A 17,905-nucleotide genomic window follows, 5' to 3' on the forward strand; every position below is an offset into this window, starting at 1 on the left:
CATCTGCACTGCACCTCCTGCATGGCCACAGCAATTGGAGCATTGTCATGCTGGTCTCACTGTATCCCTGCCTGGGAGCTTCTGGATGGTTGGTCCTTGGCCTCATGCTTCCAGTGTGAGTCCAGCCTGGCAGTGCTTGGGTTGTACCTGCGTGCAGCCTGCTCCCAGTAGTCTCTGTCTGCCCCTCCAGCTGCAGGGTGTGCACACCCACCACTGTCCCTGGGCAGAGGTGCACTGTGTCAGCAGCTCTGTCCACGCTCACAGCTTGTGTTTGGGGCTTCACTCCTGGAGGGGATGTGGGACAGGCTATGGCCTGTCTGTCCTTGTGTGCCCAAGCCTAGAGGGTTCTGGCAGCCCAGCACTCCAGTCTTTCCCCCACTGCCTGTGGGAAGCCTTTGTACTGTGCCTGGGGAGTGACTGTCTTGTGAAGGGGCCAGATGGGTTCTGAGCAGCCCAGCCTCATTCCTGGCAGAAGCCTGCCCATGCAGTGAGATGTCATGGTGGGTTTTTGTTTGCTTGCCAGGAGGAGGAGGAGGAGGAGGAGGAGGAAGATGATAATGTCAGTGAAACCTTATCTGGGTAGGTGGTGAGCTGCTGTTTGTGTTCAGGGATCTCTCTGGTGAATCCTGTCTTGTTTCCTTCTCTGTGCCCCATGCAAGGGGAGCTTCTGGGGCCATGGGCATGATGGGACCATGGAGGAGAGCTGCATGGAACCAAGGGGGAAGCTTCCTGCTCTTTCTCATCCACTATCAGCTGAAAGCTCAAGTGAACAGAGGGTTGAGTGGTGGAGGGACAGACCATGCAGTCCAGCTTTTGCAGCAGAGATGTGGGGGACAGATGCTGACCCCCAGGATGCATCCAGAGATGTTTCTTACTCTGTTTCTGCCAGTCTTTGCTGAGGCCAGCCTGTCCAGACATGCCTCCCAAATGGGACTCAGGAGTTGTCCCTCTTCTCCCACTGATTTCCCTGGGGGCTGGACCAGAATGGAGGCCTGGTAATGCTGACTTCTGGATGGACTGGGGTTGTGGGCTGAGCTTGATGATGTGTGTCCTATGCTGAGGAGCTGATGAACAGTCCAGCAGCAGAGGATTAACCTGCAGGTCTACAGAAGTGCTGGTGGTGGGCCTGAGAGGCCCATTCCATCATGGCTGTTCTCCATATATGTGGCAGCGGGCACCCAGCTGGGGTCTGGCAGGTCTGAGCTTGGGCTGAGCTGGTGTTGCCCGGGAACCAGTGCATGCACAGACTGGAGCTGTATGTGTAGCCCAATGAAGCACCACCCCTTTGGACATGGGGCTCCTGATGGGAAGGAGATACGGCTTTGCAATCTTGGGACAGGCTGGCCTTGGGAGGGAGTTCGGTAGAAATGGGGCTTAGGGCCTTCTGCACTCCTAGTGCCTGGTGCTGCAGCACCATTCCTGCCTCATCAGGGTCACGAGCATGCCATGTCTCTCAGAAGGCCATGCTTGGGGTATGATGGATGCTGTGTTCTCTTCCAAAGCAGCATGGAAGAGCTGGGGAGGGGAGCCCACAGCCCAGCAGGTAAGTTCCTTCAGTGCTGCATTGGCTCATCCCCCCACATGTCCTCTGTAAGGCAAGGGGGGCTGATGCTCACCTGGGAACGTCTGCTTCCCCTCGCAGGCTGTGCTGGGCTCCCAGCCATATGCCTTATGGTCCATGTCTTCCTTTCTCTCACCTTTCAGAATTAACAGCTCTTATGCCCCAGTTGAGCTCTCCTACAGCACAGCTACTGTGCTACCGCCTGGGGCCGCCCCCGGACAGCTGGAAGGTGCTGGGAGGGGTTGGAAACTCCCCAAGCACTGGTCCCAGGACTGCTGGCCCCAAGACTCCCCTGGGCTAAGCCAAATCTCTGCAACAACGGACCAGCCACTCAGGATTCACCCTGTGCCTGCACCTGGGCCAGCCAGTGCCCACCCCTGCCCTGGCACTGCCCTCCTGGCACGGGGGCTGCTGGCACTGCTGCCATAGAGTGCACAGGCTGCAACACCTGCTCCTTGTCCTGTGCCACCTGCATGAACCTGCCTCGAGCTGCAGCTGCTCCCAGCTTCGGCTGGGAGACCCATGCTCCTCACTCTGCTCACTCCTGGGCCACGCAGGACCACCCTGTGTGCTCTGAGCCTGCCTGATGCAGGCAGTGTACACCCTCAGGGAGCAATAGCTCTTGGTGTGATGAAGGCCTTGCCCCTGCAGTTCAGCCCCATACCGTCTCTCGAGTGAAACAACCTGGTTTTTAAAGGAAAGCTCTGCCTTTATAGAGAAATAAACTGAGTTTTTTACTGTTGTCATTTGGGTTTGAGTGCTGGGTGGGCACCATGCATAAGCATGCAGGGTGCTGTGTCTGCTGCATCGCCTGTGGTGAGGGTTGCTGTGCCCCAAGCTCATGGAGCCTGGAACTCCCACATTTTCCTTGACTGCAAGCCCTGAGGGAGCTGTTCCTCCTGTGCTGAGGGCTGCCAGGGCTCAGGGTGCCTTTGTGACTTGGGAGGAGCAGGTTTAGGCTTTGCTGTGCTGTGCTGGTGTCTTGAGCACCTGTGAATGTCACCTGTACTGACAGGAGCTGACGCTGACCATGCTGAGGCCAGGGCAGACACAAGCCCTTGTGTGCCAGCTGCTCTGAAGTGTCTGTACCCTGCTGCACCCAGCTGTGCTCTACAGAGGCAAGCCACGCACTTGGTTTCTTTCCCCAGATGGGGCAGGGGAGGCTGCAGCCACCAGGACGTCTGGTTTCTCTGGCAGCTGACAGCTTGCAGCTGTGTTCGAGGCCCTCACTACTGGGTTCCTGTCCCATCTCCGCACAGCTGCCCTTCTCAAGCTGGTGGCACTGACAACCTAGCTGAGCACCAATTGCTGGCTGCAGCTGGGGTAGCAGGGCCAGTCTCCCAGTGAGTGCCATAAGCACTGGGGATGCCTGGGGTGCCATGGATCAGTCAGGAGCTGTGCATGGTTTTTTTCACTTGTGGTTTTGCGTATTGAATGTAGTTTCGCATATTGAATGTGGTTTCATGCCTTTTCTCCCTCAGCTGGCAGTACAGAGCAACATGTAACTGTTGTTAGGCTAAGCAGGTCACTGTCAGGCTCTCAGCTTCCAGCACTCATCTCTGCAGTTCCCTGCCCTCCTGCACCGCCATAGCCTGAGAAGAAGTGGTGGATTGGGGTTTGGTTTGGTTTGGTTTGGTTTTTTGCAGAGGGAGACAGTTTTTTCCTCAACAACACCCCCTGATTTTACATTTAATGTCAGACTTTTGTGTTGTTTGTTTTATTTGGTCACAACCTCTGCGTTTTGACTTGTTTTCATGCCTTCCCTAGTTCCTCACCTCTGCTACACATTTGATTCTTTGTGTGTGCCTCTGGCCTGGCTAAAAATCTCATAACAGCAGGCATGTCTGCTGTGACCTTCCAAGACAGAACTTCTAAACCTTTTCCAGGGCACTAGAACATCCTTAAAACTCTTATACTTCCCTGACAGCCCTAGTTTTTTTCTGATGTACCTCCTTGAAAAAAAAAAAAAGCTAGCAGGCAAAGCAAGGTGTTTGTGTCTCTGGAGCTGTGGCCATGCTCCCTGCAGCCCAGGTTACAGCCCAGCAGCAGTTGCATCCCACCGCCACGGTGCTTTTGCTCCTCAGATACCCCTCTCCTCAATTGAGCAGAGAGCAGCACAGGTCACTCCAGCCTGCAGCCTGTCAGGGTCAGACCTGTTCCTCTTCTTGGTCCTGCTGCTGGGACACCTCTGCTCTCTGCAGAGATGTCACCCTCAATGGGAAAGTCTGCAGCTGGTCCAGCAGCACCACGTGGCCCAGCTCACAGCAGCAGCTCTCCCTAAGGGCCAGAGGGGTGTGAGGTGACCATGGAGGACCTCCAGCTCTTGCACAACATGCTGGAACAGATCTCCTACAGGCCAGGACACATGCATTCAAGAACTTGTACATGTATGCATGCATGGACACACACAGACCTGCAGCTCTGATGCTGCCTTTGAGCCAGGATACTTTTATTGAAAAGACCCTGCCACAGGAGTTGCTTATCCTGTCCATTCCCCGCCTAGTCCTGCAGCAGGAGCTGAGCAGCACCTGGAAGGAAAAGTCCTGAAAGTGCTTTTACTGGGAGATTTATTCCTAGAAGACGCTGGATCCTGTGATGCTTGAGTCCAGGGCTGCAGAGCCTGTATGTGGCAGGCTGCAGAGCAGAGCATGGAGGGAGAGCAGCAGCCAGGGCAGCAGGGAGCCTCCTTGTTTCACCCTATTCCCTCCAAGTGAGATCTTGCACGCCTCACCACATTGTCTCCTCCAGGCAGCACAGGCACTGTGCTGCTCAAAAAGTGCTTGGCAGCTGCCCTCAACAAGCCTGAATGTGCCAGCACTGAGCCCTACTGGGGACACAGCAGAGCTACAGCCATGCCCTGACACTGCCCACTCCCCCAGCCCTGTGGGGCTCCCACCAGCACTCCCTGCCCCGGCTGCAGGCTCTGCGGGCTGGCCAGGCACTGTGACAGCACTAGCTCTTCATTGTCCCTTGTGTCTTTGTCCTCTGCAGTAGACAGAGAATTTGAAGCCCCTGCACAGCCATGACAGGGTGCAGCGGAGCCCTGTTCTTCAGCAGCAATCTGCTCATCCCCTGTACTGGCTGGGCCCAGCCCCACAGACAAACCCTCCTACCACCTGGGCACAGCTCTCCTGGCAGTGCTGGGGTAATGCCTGCACTGCCCTGTTCCCTCAGCCCCAGGGCCCTGAGGGGAGCAGCTCCTGCTCTCTGCAAGCAACCCCCAAGGCCAAACAGGCAGCTGAGAGCAAGGTCTGCCCCCTGATGCTGGGCAGGGGTCCAGTGCCACAGCTGCACCCAGGGCTTTGGACAAGCCCGCGCACAGGGACGTGGCCTCCCCTCAGGCCAGTGCACCAGCCCCTCGGCTCCCCTTGGCTCCCCCCGGCTCCCCCCGACCCTAGCCGGTGGTGTGGGCCCCCACCCGTCCTCAACTTCATGCTCCACACTGGGAGGGGAGGGGGGGCCAGGTATGTGGGATGGGCAGGGCCACACTCTGCATGCATGGCTTGGGAGCTGGCTCCATGCACATCCCCAGACAGGTACCCTCAGGAAAGCGGGAGTTCTGATACGTGGATCGTCGCATGCTGAATTCCAGGCTGGGCGCCTGGTGCTGGCCTCTTCTTCCAAGGCCTGCTTTGGCTCTGGCAGGACACCCAAGATCCCAGACGGCAGAACTGGTGCTGCACTTACACCTCGATGATATTGACCGAGGGAGATTTCTTCTATGAGAGAAAAATCTGCTTTAAGACCCTGCTTTGCTGCACCACTGGGATCAGACCCCATGTCAGAGCCCCTCAGGCTGTGGCAGGCATTAAGACCAGCAGACCTCAGCAGAGCAGGGTCAGTTTGGAGTAGGGATCCAAGAGGAGGGATCTCTTTGGCAAGGAGTAATCAGCAAGCTGAAAAATCTGGAGGAGGGGAACTGGGGCCTTGAAGTCCAAACAGGAAGTTTCTGCTCCTGACATCTGCTGGAAACCAAGATGTGGTATCAGTGGAGCAGTCAGGCAACACAGTGAGGGGAGTTCCCACCCTTGACAGAGGCGGCAGATGAGACACAAGCAAAAACCTAACATACGGTCCCATTAGAGCATCAGGGCTATAAATCACTGTCTTTGGCAGGTAACAAAGGGAGAAATGTCAGGTGCTGAGGGAACAGCCAGATGAAGGTACTGCTCCCTCCCCATCCACAGCCTGGCATAGCACTCCCATCAGGGTGAGGAAGGGGCTCTGGAATAACTTGTGTGGTGATGACCTGGAGCCAGCTGAAGTGAAGGCAGAAAGGGAGCAGTGACATACTAGTGCAGGAACCATGAGAACAGCTGCCTAGCATGTCCACTCCTGCCTGAACAGGCAGGAGCCAGACCTGTCCATCAGTGCAGGAGAGGTGCAGCCTTGGAGGGGCATGATGAAGGGTCTGTTACAGTCAGAGATCAGGTACCACCCTTCAATGCAAGAGCTCTCCCAGCTGTTATATCCTATCATCTCTTCCAATATTTCTCCTGCAATCACCCATGGGGCACACACACTGCCCCAGAGACCAGGGCTGCACCCTAAAAGCCCTCAGTCTCTGGGGTGAGAGCACAAGCTGGGGTGTTTCCATTTCTGGAGAGAGTCAGAATCTGTCCAGGCTGCAAGCCCCAGCAGATGCCACATGCCATCCCCCCTGCCAGCCCTCCCCACTCACCTTGCTCCGCAGCAGCCCTCCGCTTGGTCGCTCTGGCGTGCTATGTTCTGAGGACGGCTTTGTCTTCTCCTTGTTGTTGTTGGAGTCATTATCCTTGATGATATCATATTGTCTGCAGAACAGGGCGATCACCGCTGCCGAAAGATAGACTGGATGAAGGACTCCCTCACAGTGGCTGCCTCTGTCTCCCCTCCCGACGGCATCCCAGCTGCAGAGCAGTTGCACCCAGGGCTCCGTGGGGTGCTGCACACCCACACCCCCACTTGCATCAGCTTACACCGCCTCGGGTACCTCTGCATATGTGGCCAGGCCAGTTTCCTTGGACAGACAGACAGACATGGATGTGGCTAAGGCCATTGGGCCACACGTGAGGTGCTCAGCACTCACCAAAGGCAGATGCTGAGGCACTCAAAGAGGGACAGTGAGGTCAGTGGGCAGCTGCATGGGTTTTGGAGTGCCTCCAGCAAGGCATTAAAGTTACTGAGCTTGTGACCCTCACAAAAGCCAGCCTTTGTTCTTGTCTGTGCAAACTGGCTCTGGGGTCAGTCACTCTGTCATGGTTTAACAGCACGCATCTCAGGCAGCATGTCCCACACCTGGGAACCCTGGACACAGGAGTCTGGAGCTATGCCCCCAGGTGTGACCATGCTGGACTCACTCAACCGCCAGTGTGTGTGTGTGATAACACACAGACACACACGGACTGGGCCTGACTCCTTCCAGTTGGCATCCTGACACATCAACCCATGCCAGATGTAAACTACCAGGAGTCATCTTGTATATTCTTCCAGCGCACTAGAAAAGTGTCAAGGCCAGGGCAAGGAGAAATTTCTGCAAGATGCCACTACAAAATCCACATTTACTGGGAAGGGAGCAGGGGATCAATGACTTCCCATTCACAGCGGCTGCACGTGACCAGTCAGGAGCTGACTTACCTTCTAGGCTCCCATGGCAACCTGCTGCCTGCTGGAGCACCGGCCTTAATCATGCTGTACAGGAGCAAATCACCCACTTTACAGCTTTAGCAGACTGAGGTACAGCTTTACCAGATAGTGTTATCAGTCATGACATCTAAGGCCCAAGCAACACAATCCTCACTGTCAGCTGGGATGCTCTCACCCTGTAATTCCAGGTCCCATTCTGTCTCCTGCTCTTCCACATACTCCAGGCCATTACTGCTGAGCAGTGGCTGTGGTTGCTCCTTTTACCCCACTGGCTCCAACTCCTACAGAGACTCAATGGACTTACTAGAAAGAGTGCCAGACCCTCACCAATGTGCCTCTGCGCTCCCTTGAGCCACATCCTCTTTCTGAACCACGGATTGTACCTTTGCCCCAGAACACTGCTTGTGGCACTCACCCGCCCACATGAGCAGCACAGCCACAATGATAATAATCTCGCCTGTCTGCAGCTGCCGGTCTTTGTCCAGCCCTTCCATGGTGATGTCACCTGCAGAGAAGAGACCCCCCCCAAGCAGGGTTGGCAGCACATATTCTCCCACTACAGCAACACTGGAGGATTTGAGGAACTCCAAAGGAGAGAAGCCCACCTCCCCCAAACAAGGAAGGGTATGGGATGACATTCTGTCTGGGGAGAGGACCCCCAGACATCCTGTAGCTTTCCTGTGACAGATAAACCATCCTTGCTACAAAGATAGTCAGGGATTCCAACAGCTTGTTTGGGTTCGTGTAGGGAATCAGTAAGGTCTCTTTCTACACAGTGACCAGGGCAGGTCAGGTCAGTTGAACACAGAACTTCTGAGGAAAGTCAGCCATCTGCTTGCCCTGCCATACTCAAGATCCCTCTCATGGTTAGTGCTGGAGACAGACTCCCATGCCCTCTATGGGCACCATCTCTCTGGGACTCCTGGATTATCTCTCATGGACCAGCATGTAGGCAACCCCAAGACAACACAGGTATGAGTAGTAAGGGAGACCATGGGACTCAGTCATTTGTCCTTTGGTAGCCTGCAGACTGGAAGATCTGAAAGTCTGTTCAGTTCTGGCTTCCTACGGGCAGCAGTTGGGCAGGCTTCAGCAGCTGTCCTGGCCAGTCTGCCTAGCTGAATGGGTTCTAAGACCTGGGTTAGGAAGGCTGCAAACCACAGCTTGGGGACATTATTGTGGACACATAGTGGACACAACAGCAGCCTGTACAACCCTGTGTGTCCCCAGCAGCCTGCTGCTCAGGGCAGCACCTTCCTCACTGGTTGCTGAATCCCTGCTCATCTGCTGTACAGGCCTCCAGGTATGGCCCCACCAGCAGCACCTGGGCGAGCTGGAAGGAGGTGCCTCACCTTGGTTGGAGCTGTTGGAAGGCAGGCGATCAGTCTCCTTCAGGGTGCGGAAGTGGACACGCTTGCTAGCCTGGCTCTCCCCGTACAGGCCAATGCTCTGCACCTGGATGATGTAGTCAGCATCCTCTGCCAGGTCCCACAGCACACAGGCACGGTTGGTGGTGTTCACCTCCCGGATGAAGCGCTGCATCTGCCCATCCTGCCTCTGCCAGAGGGAAGAGCTGTCAACCCCAGGAGGCTGCTTCCAGCTGCACCAGGCACAAGCCCCCAGCTGCAGGGCTGTGCCCTCACTCCTCCCTTCCCAGGCAACCATCCACCCCAGGGTGGGCCAGACTGGCCAGCACTGCCTATTCAGCATCCCTGTGTGGCCTGAGAGCCAGGCACCTCCCTGCAGAAGCCACCATCACCCAGGGCTGCATAGGCAGAGCAAGGCAAGCAAAGAAGGGTTATGTCATGGCTGAAGCACCATCCTTACCTAGAGAAATCCCAGGGAAGCCATTGGAGGGACTACCCCCCCAATGCAGCCCACAGTCTTCTGCCTCCCACCAGGATGGATGGCTCAGATGGGGCACCCTGGCAAGGGCTGCTCAGCAGCAGAGATGTCCTCGGGCAGGTGCCAGAGGAGCCCCGGACTGTGGCAAAAGGACATAGGAGCATGCTGGTAATCAGTGTCCCCAGCCCCCTGGGGACAGATCCTGGATACCTGCTGAAGAATGGCATAGCCGATGACCACGTCTCCTTCTGGCACATCCCAGGACACTGTGGCAGAGTTTGCCTTCAGCTGCGTCACAGTCACATTGACAGGGGACGGTGGCCTGTCTGGGTGACCCAGGTATGGACCAAGACGAGGCACAGGAAAGAGGCAAAAGAAGATGTCTCAGAACAGGCACTCAGCCCTGCAAATCACCATGGGGCCTCTCCAACACCTGCCAATAGCACCATATTGGCTAGGGCTACAGGGAGCACCTTCCTTGGTAAACCTGTCCCCAGGAGATGAGTGGCACAGCAGATGGACAAGCATGAGACCTGCCAGCAGCAGCACACACATAGCACGGTGCTTCCTGGGCTGGCAGGCAGCTGCCCACTGTGTGCATGAGGAGTACGCAGGCACAGAGCTCTGGGGTTGCCCCATGGATGGGCACACCACAAATGCATGGCACACCACCCAGAACTGTGTAGGAAGCAGCCCAGATACAGCAATGATATATTGATTGTGACACAGAAATGGGGCACCTTGGAATAAACACACTCTACGACTCAATCTGGCCGTCTCCTCTGCCTGGCATTACTCCTTGCTCCAGGGCATGGAGGAAAGGCCAATGCTGAAGGCAGAGCTGGCTGTCCCAGTGATGCCTAGAAAACAGAATAGATCTTCCCAACAACGTTAGAATGAATATGAAAGTAAACCTTTACTTGAAAGCTTTCAGGTACACAATATGGCAAAAATCATATTTGGTATAGTAATGTTACAATTTTTATAAGGTAAGTCGATTAGTATACTTATCATATACGGTCCAATTAAAACGTTAGTTGGTTAGGTAATAATTCCTGGGGTCCTGCCCCACTGGAAGCAGTCCAGAAGTTTCTTTTGCCCCAGTTTTGTTATGCCTGCTCCAGATTCTGGTTGGAAAACAGAATGTCCTTGTACCTGGTTCTCTTCTTGGACTAAGACTAAATAATATTTTTAGGAATGTGTTTATAAGGTTATTTTATTGTTCCTAAATGTAGGGAAGAAAGATAGGAAAAGTACTAAAAGCTACAACCATGCATTAACAATCTACAAAGCCCCAAATATATGAAAAATATAAAAAGCTAAAAATCTTAGGCATCACCAGCAGTGCAGTGCTGTTGGCTGCAAAGCTGGCAGCAATGCTTGGCCATTGCTGTTCTATGGAAAGTGGACCTGACTGACCCATGGTCTGCACCATTGCCACTCTGAGATTTCACAGCATTAAGAGCACAGCAGGATCCCACACAGTCCTGCACACAAAGCCAAATTTTGTCTGGAAGTTAGACACAGGAGCACATCAAAGACATTGAGGCTGCTGTTTGTGTGTTCTCACTCCCCACATATAAGTCAGTGCCCTTCTACAAGCTGCTTGTGTAGCACACGGTCAGTCCTGTGATTTGTACAGAAAAAGAGTTCCAGGGGGCACCTGAGAACAAGAGAAAGGACAACCATGACACCACCAACAACCCCAGACAGAGTGACAAGGAAAGGTGATTTTTGCAGGCCAGCTGTTTAAGTGCATTCATTCAGATCTGAATATACCCAGCTTCAGCTCAAACCAGAGGAAGGCTGTGGTTCCCACTCCGAGAAATTCAGGGTTGTGGTCTGCCAAGGGCAATTAAAAGAGAGGAGAGCCCAGAAAACATGTTCTAAGAGAGACCCTGGGACTGAGTGTGTCTCCAGAAGTTTGACACACCACCAGGAGAGAGGGTCACCAGAGACAAGGACACCACAGGATTCTGGTTTTTTCCTTCATAACAGGTTGAGTCTGGAAAACTGGAAAGGATTCAAAGATACATTCAAACATCCTTTATCCCACAGAGAGTGTGCCTCTCTAGAGTTTTGCCTGTGGGAATCTGGTTCATAACTAACCTATGAGAGGGAGGGAGTCTCTAAGCCTTGTCTGCATGCACACCCTGCTCGCCTACAAGCCAACAGCAAAACAGGCTGAACAAAGCCACAGACTCAGCCCTGTCCACCGCTCGGGGTGTAGGTACTCTGTTGGCAGAGGAGCTGAGCTTCCTGCAGATGAAATTATAGAATCATTGTGGTTGAAAAAGACCTCCAAGATCATCAACTCCAGCCTTTGACCAAATAACCCCATGCCCACTAAACCATATTACAAAGTGTCATGTCCAGTCATTTCTTGAACACTTCCATGGATGCTGAATCCATCACTGTCCTGGGCAGTCTGTCCAATGCTTAACCACTCTTTCAGTGAAGAAATTTTACCTAATACCCAACCTGAACCTTCACTGGCACAACTTGAGGTCATTTCCCCTTGTTCTGTCACCTGTTCCCTGGAAGAAGAGCCCAGGCCCCACCAGGCTCCACCATCCTGTCAAGGAGTTGTAGAGAGTGAGAAGGTCCCGCCTGAACCTCCTTTTATCCAGTCTGAGTTCCCCCAGCTCCCTCAGCCACCCATCAGACTTGTGCTCCAGTCACTTCCCCAGCTCTGTTCTCTTCCCTGGACACACTCCAGCCCCTCAATGTCTTTCTTGTTGTGAGCAGCCCAAAACTGACACCAGGATTCAAGGTGCCTCAGCAGTGTCCAGCAGAAGGGGGAAATCACTGCCCCAGTCCTGCTGCCGCACTATCGCTGACACAAGCCAGGATGCTCTTAGCCTTCTGGGCCGGATCATGTTTAGCTGCCGTCAACCAGCACCCCCAGGTCCTTTTCCACTGGGCCATTTTCCAGCCTGGTCTGGTTTTCCATCCCAGCCACGGCTGGTGTCAGGTCAGCTGCTCAGCTAATACCGTGTCAGCCAGCAAACAACTGCTCCCTTGCACTGTCCCAGACACAGGCATTTCAAAGTGTGGGTGTATGGGGGGCTGCATGTTTCTGCTTGTCTTCAAGCGTAAGAACAGTTGACCTAGGTTACCACTAGTTAGGTAGCTAGCTAGGTGTGTGCTAGCAAACATAATGGGGTCAGAACAGCCCAAGAATCCAGTGGGGGAGATTGGTCCAAGGACTGATTTGGTCTGCACCAGCCAATATGTGCCCAAGCCACTCTTGGGCATGGCTTGGGAGCTAGGACAAGCCAGAAAACCATTCCTCATAGGTAGCACTGATGTGCCTCCTTCTTTGGAACTCATGAGTTTAATACCATGGATATGACCAGACTCTGCCAGCTGGCCTCGGGACAAGAACAGGACATGGTGCTTCCAGGATACATCCACCGTAATGAATTAGGTGTTTTTTTTACATCTAACAGAATTTTAAAAGTCCTGAATATGCGCAATGGGGGCAGTTTGACTACCAACCTTTAAGTGTATGTGAGGAAATTAAAGACAGGGTCTGACATCTCTGCGACACAGAAGTTTGTGGATGGAGTTTGTAGCAGCTGTCCAGCTCTGATCGAGAATTTTCTAGGCTTCTGCAAGGAGCCCAGCCTGTCCCAGCTGAGGTTTTCAGGCTGGGGATGCTGAGACACTGCCCTGGGACTGAGTCACCTGATGATTTGAGAACAAAGGCACTGCACCAATTCACAAGCCATGCTGCTGAGTCCACACAGGGCTGGCAAGTGTTCCAGCTGTATTTAGCCAGAGCTTGCACAGGCCCTGTGCAGGGACTGTCCCTCACTGGCAGTAGAAGGGTGAGAGGACATGGGGGCATAACGGAGCCACAATGCACATGGCTTGTCAGTGCCCCAGAACTCACTCATCCTAAGCACACTTGGTGCAGACTCCAGGCCAGCAGCCCTGAGCCTATGTGACAGGAGACCTGGTGTCCAGGCTACAGTTCTGCATTAGAAAAACCAGTGTTCCTTGATCAGTTTGATGCTGAATGAACTACAGAAAATACATTTCTGAGCACATGGGATTTGCACACCCATCAGGAAGAGACAAGACAAGAAGCCTCAGAAATCAAAACTTGAGAAGTTCACCCTAGATACACAGAGCAATGTTTAATGGCAATCACTTCTGCTCTGGAGACAGGCTGGGAGAGCTGAGGTTGTTCAGCCTGGAGAGAATGCTCTGGTAAGATACTGGAGCCCTTTCAAGTGCCTAAAGGGGCTCCAAGAGAGCTGGAGAGGGACTTTGGACAAAGTGACAGGACAAGGAGCGGATGGCTTCCCACTGCCAGAGGCCAGGGTTAGATGGGATATTGAAAAGAAATTGTTCCCTGTGAGGGTGGTGAGGCCCTGGCACAGGTTGTCCAGAGAAGCTATGGCTGCCCCATCCCTGGAAGTGCTCAAGGCCAGGTTGGACAGGGCTTGGAGCAAACAAGTCTAGTGGAAGGTGTCATTGCCCATACCAGGGGGGGTGGAATGAGATGGACTTTAAGGTCCCTTCCAATCCACACCATTCCAGGATTCTATGAAATTCAGATGAGACCTCAAAGTTGTTACAAGACCTCAAAAGGACAAAGCTTTGTGTATAATCCCCACATTGCATCTAATACTGTCCAGCCTGCTCTGCAGCTGAGATCAGGGCAGCTTTGTGCCAGAGCTGTTGCCATAAAGGTCTGTGAACGCAAGGGCTCCAAAAAGCATGCTCTCTGAAGCCAACACATTCTGGCTGTAAAGTCAAGATGCTCCTGGGCTCTCTGGGAAAAGTGTGCCACTGTTTAGCTCAATGTATTAACTGCTAATGATTCTACATCATTTATAAATGATCCAGCTTCACTTTTTATTAAAGCCATATTACCAAAGGGGTACCCCCACAGAAAGCACAGTCATTTACTTAAGGCCTGGCACAGGTTTTGTCCTGTCTGTACAGCAGTGTGCTCCTTTGGGCCTGGTTAAGGGGTGGGAAGAGCTGGGCTGTGTACAGGAGCCAGCAGCACTGCAGCCTGTGGCTGGACACTGGGAGGTATGGCCAGTGGGCAGTTGAAGGAATGGCCAGAGGGCAGTGGGAGGGATGGCCAGTGAGCAGCAGCAGGGATAGGCAGTGGACAGTGGGAGGGATGGCCGGTGGGCGGCTGGACATGGGATCAGATATGCCATGCATCCCGGCTCCATGGTTCAGCAAAGGGAACAGACAGATACCCTTCACGAGGGATGCTGGCAGATTTGGTGCTGCAGAGGGGGACAGGGCACGGCTCCACCGGTGCCATCCCCATTCTGCTGTGATCCGGAGAGTGGACCACCCCTGCCCCCTGGCCCATGCCCTTGGGGCTGCTGCTCAAGGGCACCCAGATGTTTGCCCAACTTACTGCTGCAGCAGGGAGTAAGCACCAGACTGCACATCTAAAAATAAGTGGCCCCTTTTTAACACCCCAACTGCATCTCTTCATGAATCCGTCACTACGTGTTTTGCAACACTGCAAAATGTAGCAGAACACGTCTGGTACTCGCAATTCGATTTAATATCTCAGTAACCTGTCGCGGGGCAAACAGCAGGAAGCGGCTGCTGACAGCGGGCCATCCCGGCGAGTGAAAGGACACAAGGACAGCGGCGCCTCGGGTGCACTGAGCTCGATGTCCCAGCGAACACCGGCCGGAAGGGACAGGATCCCCGTCATCCGGCCGGCCCCAGCCCGCCGCAGCCCTGAGTGTCCCTGCCCGGGGCAGGGGCTCCCTCGGGGTAGGACGGCTCACGGGGGCCGCGCTCCGCGGGGCGCAGAACACCCACTGCTACCCGCACCCCGCCCGTGGCGGGAGCCCTTGGGAGCCCCCGGGAAGGGCAGCGCGGTAGCAGCCGTCCCCCGGGGAGGGGACGCGACACCGTCGAAGGCACAGGGGGCTCGGAGGCCGCGGCGCCCCGGGGGTGCCCGAGGAGTCCTCGGGGATCGCGGCAAAGGCCACGCCGGGGATGCGGTGAGGCCGGCGCGGGTATCTGGCGAGGACCGCAGCAGGGGCAGCCCACAGCAGGGGCGGGCGCCAGCCCCGCGGCGGCGCGCAGCCCCGGTGCCCTCCCGGCCCGGACGCACTTACTGGCTCGCACGAAACACAGGTCGCAGCCGAAGAGCACCAGGACGGGGCTGATCATCGCCGAGACGCGGGCCATGGCTGCGGGGGCTACGGCCCGGCCGGGCGGCGGCCCTGACACCGGCCCGGCTCCCAGCGCCGCGGGACGGAGCGGGGCCGAGCCCCGGCCGCAGCACGGGGGGGCGGAACGGCCGCCCGGCCCGGCCCGCCCCCGAGCGGCACCGCAGCGGCTCCGACACCGCGGCGGCTCCGGCGCCGCCTCTCAGCCGTGCCCCGGAGTGGCCGGCACCGCCCCCAGTCCCCCGAGCCGTACCCCCAAACCGCTAGTATCGCCTCCACCCTGTTACCGGGCCCCCGGAACCACCAGCGCTACTCTCGACATCGTTCTCCAGTAACCCCCAAAGCTCCGCCGCAGGCTGCACCCCCAGTAACCCCGAGCGACCACTCTCCCCGTGCTGCACCCCCAGTAGCCGCCAGTGCCAACTATTTCCATGCTGTACCCCCAGTAACCCCCAGCGGCCCCTCTCCCCAGCACGCGAGGCTCCACATGCAGGCACATGTCCTGGGCCGTGGGCCCACTGTCACGCATATGGCAGCGAGCAGCACTGGTGTCACGACTCTTGGTCACTGACAGATGCCGATATTCGGGCTGGTGCCCCCAGCACAGTCCCACAGCTCCTCTGCAGCTGGGGGTGCTCTGACCCTCCAGGGTGCTCTTCCACGTGTGCATGAAGACACAGGGATGGGCCCTGCCCCACCCCCAGGAAAGGCAGCACTGGATGTGCCTAATGAAGCGGTAGAGAAATAAGGAAATTAATCCAAATCATCCTCTACTACCTTACAGCAGTAACCTACTACTTTCTGTGAGCAATGCAGACTGAAAGCCAAGATGGAATGTATGGTTCCAAGGGGCTGCTAAGGTGGCTCAGCCTAGCTGTGGTTTTGGGCAGACCTGGGGACTCCTGAGGCTCCTCTCTGTCCAGCTGATGTCCTTGGCTACAGCCTGTGTTGTCCTGCTGTGTAGCATAGCTGGAGCCAAATGGCAGCTTAGACCATGCCCTGGATGCGGTCAGCCCACAGCAAAAGTACATCAGTGCTTGCATGTGTGCAGACATGTGGGCACAGACATCCATAGTTCAGTGCCCTAAGGCCCCTGAAAGTCTTTATTTGGTCACTTCAAAAGGTCTTTCCTAGTTACAGGAGAATTGGTCTGTGCTTTGGGGAGAGCTGTGGAAGACCAGGGTAGTCACACTGCCATGCAAAGGATTTAATCTGCGGTGCCTGTGTTCAAGAGACAAGTTCCAGCTAAGTGGAAACTGAAGCCTGTCAGAATTTATGTTCACTGCAGCTGCATGGCAGGTTAGGTGATCAAAATGGTCCCATCTAGGTTGTTCAGTGCTGCTTTTCAGACACCCTTGGCAGATCAGGAGACTGCCTCTTTTCTGTGCTGAGCTTCATTGCTGCTGCAGTCCACAGCAGGAGGAGGGTGAGCCTGATGTTGCTTTCCCAGCAGAGTCCCGTTTCAAAGCTCTTTCTCCCTCTGACTGCATTATGGGGAGGGAACTTCAGGAAAACCAGGGGTAGAGCTGGCAACTGTAAAACTGTGACTGCAAGAGGTTTTACGGGAACAGTTTGCCAGTTATGTCTTCTCTGCAAGGTCCATTCTCACTTGGTCACTGTGAGAACCACTTGGTTATTGCAGAGCTAGCTGTTGATTTTAATGTTGACTGCTCCATAGCCTGTCTTTGCCACCAGCCAAGGATCCCTGGCTTGCCCAGCACTGTTCTGGCCTGCGCAGGAGTGCTCAGAAACGTTATTTGAAAAGCTCAGTGCTGTCAGTGTTGGGTATCAGTGAGTAATGCCATTTTTTTGATAGCAGAAACAGGTAGCCATTAGCAGTGTGGGACAGTTTATTGTGCATCCTCCCCCCAAACTACTTAAAAGTGATTCGGTTTCTATGTCCTTTCCCTATGCTCCAGGCTGCAGCCCTGTTTCTTGTGCAGGGTGAGAATTATGCTGTGATTGGGGAATTTTGTGTCTGATCACCCTAGGCATCACTGTTGGCTGGCTGGCATTCCCAGGCTTCACACACCTTCCAGATCAGTGCTGGACATGGGAAAGGACACGCTGGACAATCCTGGGAATTCAGTGACTGTGCACAGGGAGCATGGTGTGCTTTGGGAGCAGGTGACGGCATTTGCATTTGTGGGTTCAGTCTATAAATAATAAATACTGAGAGTGCAAATCCTTCACACACATTTAATTACCATTTGAGTATTTGGGGTTTTGGCCAGGCAAAATTCAATTTGCAATCACAAATCAGGAACTAATGCATCTAAATTGTATTATATGCCTTGCAGTGCCATGTACTTGGAATTCAGTGGGGAAATCCAGCAGCAGCCTTGAGATCCCATCCTCACTTCTACAGCCTGGCCCGTGGGCTCCAAAGTCCCAGCCTGCCCCTAGCAAATGTGAGGTTCTGGGAGAGGTGCTGGCAGCAAGAGGATGCCCTGCCCACAATATAGGAGCCTCATGTACCTGCATCACATCACCCTGCTGTCATCTTCCTCTGCCCAGCACATCAGGAACTGACCTCTGCAACTGGGAAAGGTTTGGATTGATGATATGCCTGTTCAGAATCTGCCCCATTCTTCATAGGGTATAAATGTTATTGATTAAATGAAACCCACAAAGGATGCATGGATTTTTTTGTCCCTAATCTAAGTCTTAGTTAGCTTCTAACTAGTGAGGCAAGCATTCACAG

At 54.6% G+C, this 17,905-nt stretch overlaps 1 protein-coding gene across 5 annotated transcripts; it reads right to left on the reverse strand.

The window, feature by feature from the left end:
- Positions 1–3,988: 3,988 nt before the first annotated feature.
- On the reverse strand, positions 3,989–15,351 carry FNDC4 (fibronectin type III domain containing 4). 5 transcript variants are annotated; one of them, XM_082276816.1, is made up of 7 exons: positions 15,148–15,351; positions 9,242–9,357; positions 8,539–8,743; positions 7,602–7,691; positions 6,243–6,376; positions 5,385–5,523; positions 3,989–5,280 (listed from the first exon to the last, which is right to left on the reverse strand). In XM_082276816.1, the coding sequence occupies exons 1-6, from the start codon at positions 15,218–15,220 to the stop codon at positions 5,386–5,388; spliced, it is 756 nt and encodes a 251-aa protein (XP_082132942.1). In that variant the 5' UTR covers positions 15,221–15,351; the 3' UTR covers positions 3,989–5,280; position 5,385. The 5 variants fall into 5 exon arrangements, with proteins under 5 accessions (XP_082132942.1, XP_082132941.1, XP_082132940.1 ...); XM_082276815.1 differs by having other exon boundaries at positions 3,989–5,277; positions 5,385–5,526; XM_082276814.1 differs by having other exon boundaries at positions 5,385–5,526.
- Between the last annotated feature and the right edge of the window lie 2,554 nt (positions 15,352–17,905).

Source organism: Coloeus monedula (genome assembly GCF_965178545.1).
Source record: "Coloeus monedula genome assembly, chromosome: 2".
Classification (NCBI taxonomy): domain Eukaryota; kingdom Metazoa; phylum Chordata; class Aves; order Passeriformes; family Corvidae; genus Coloeus; species Coloeus monedula.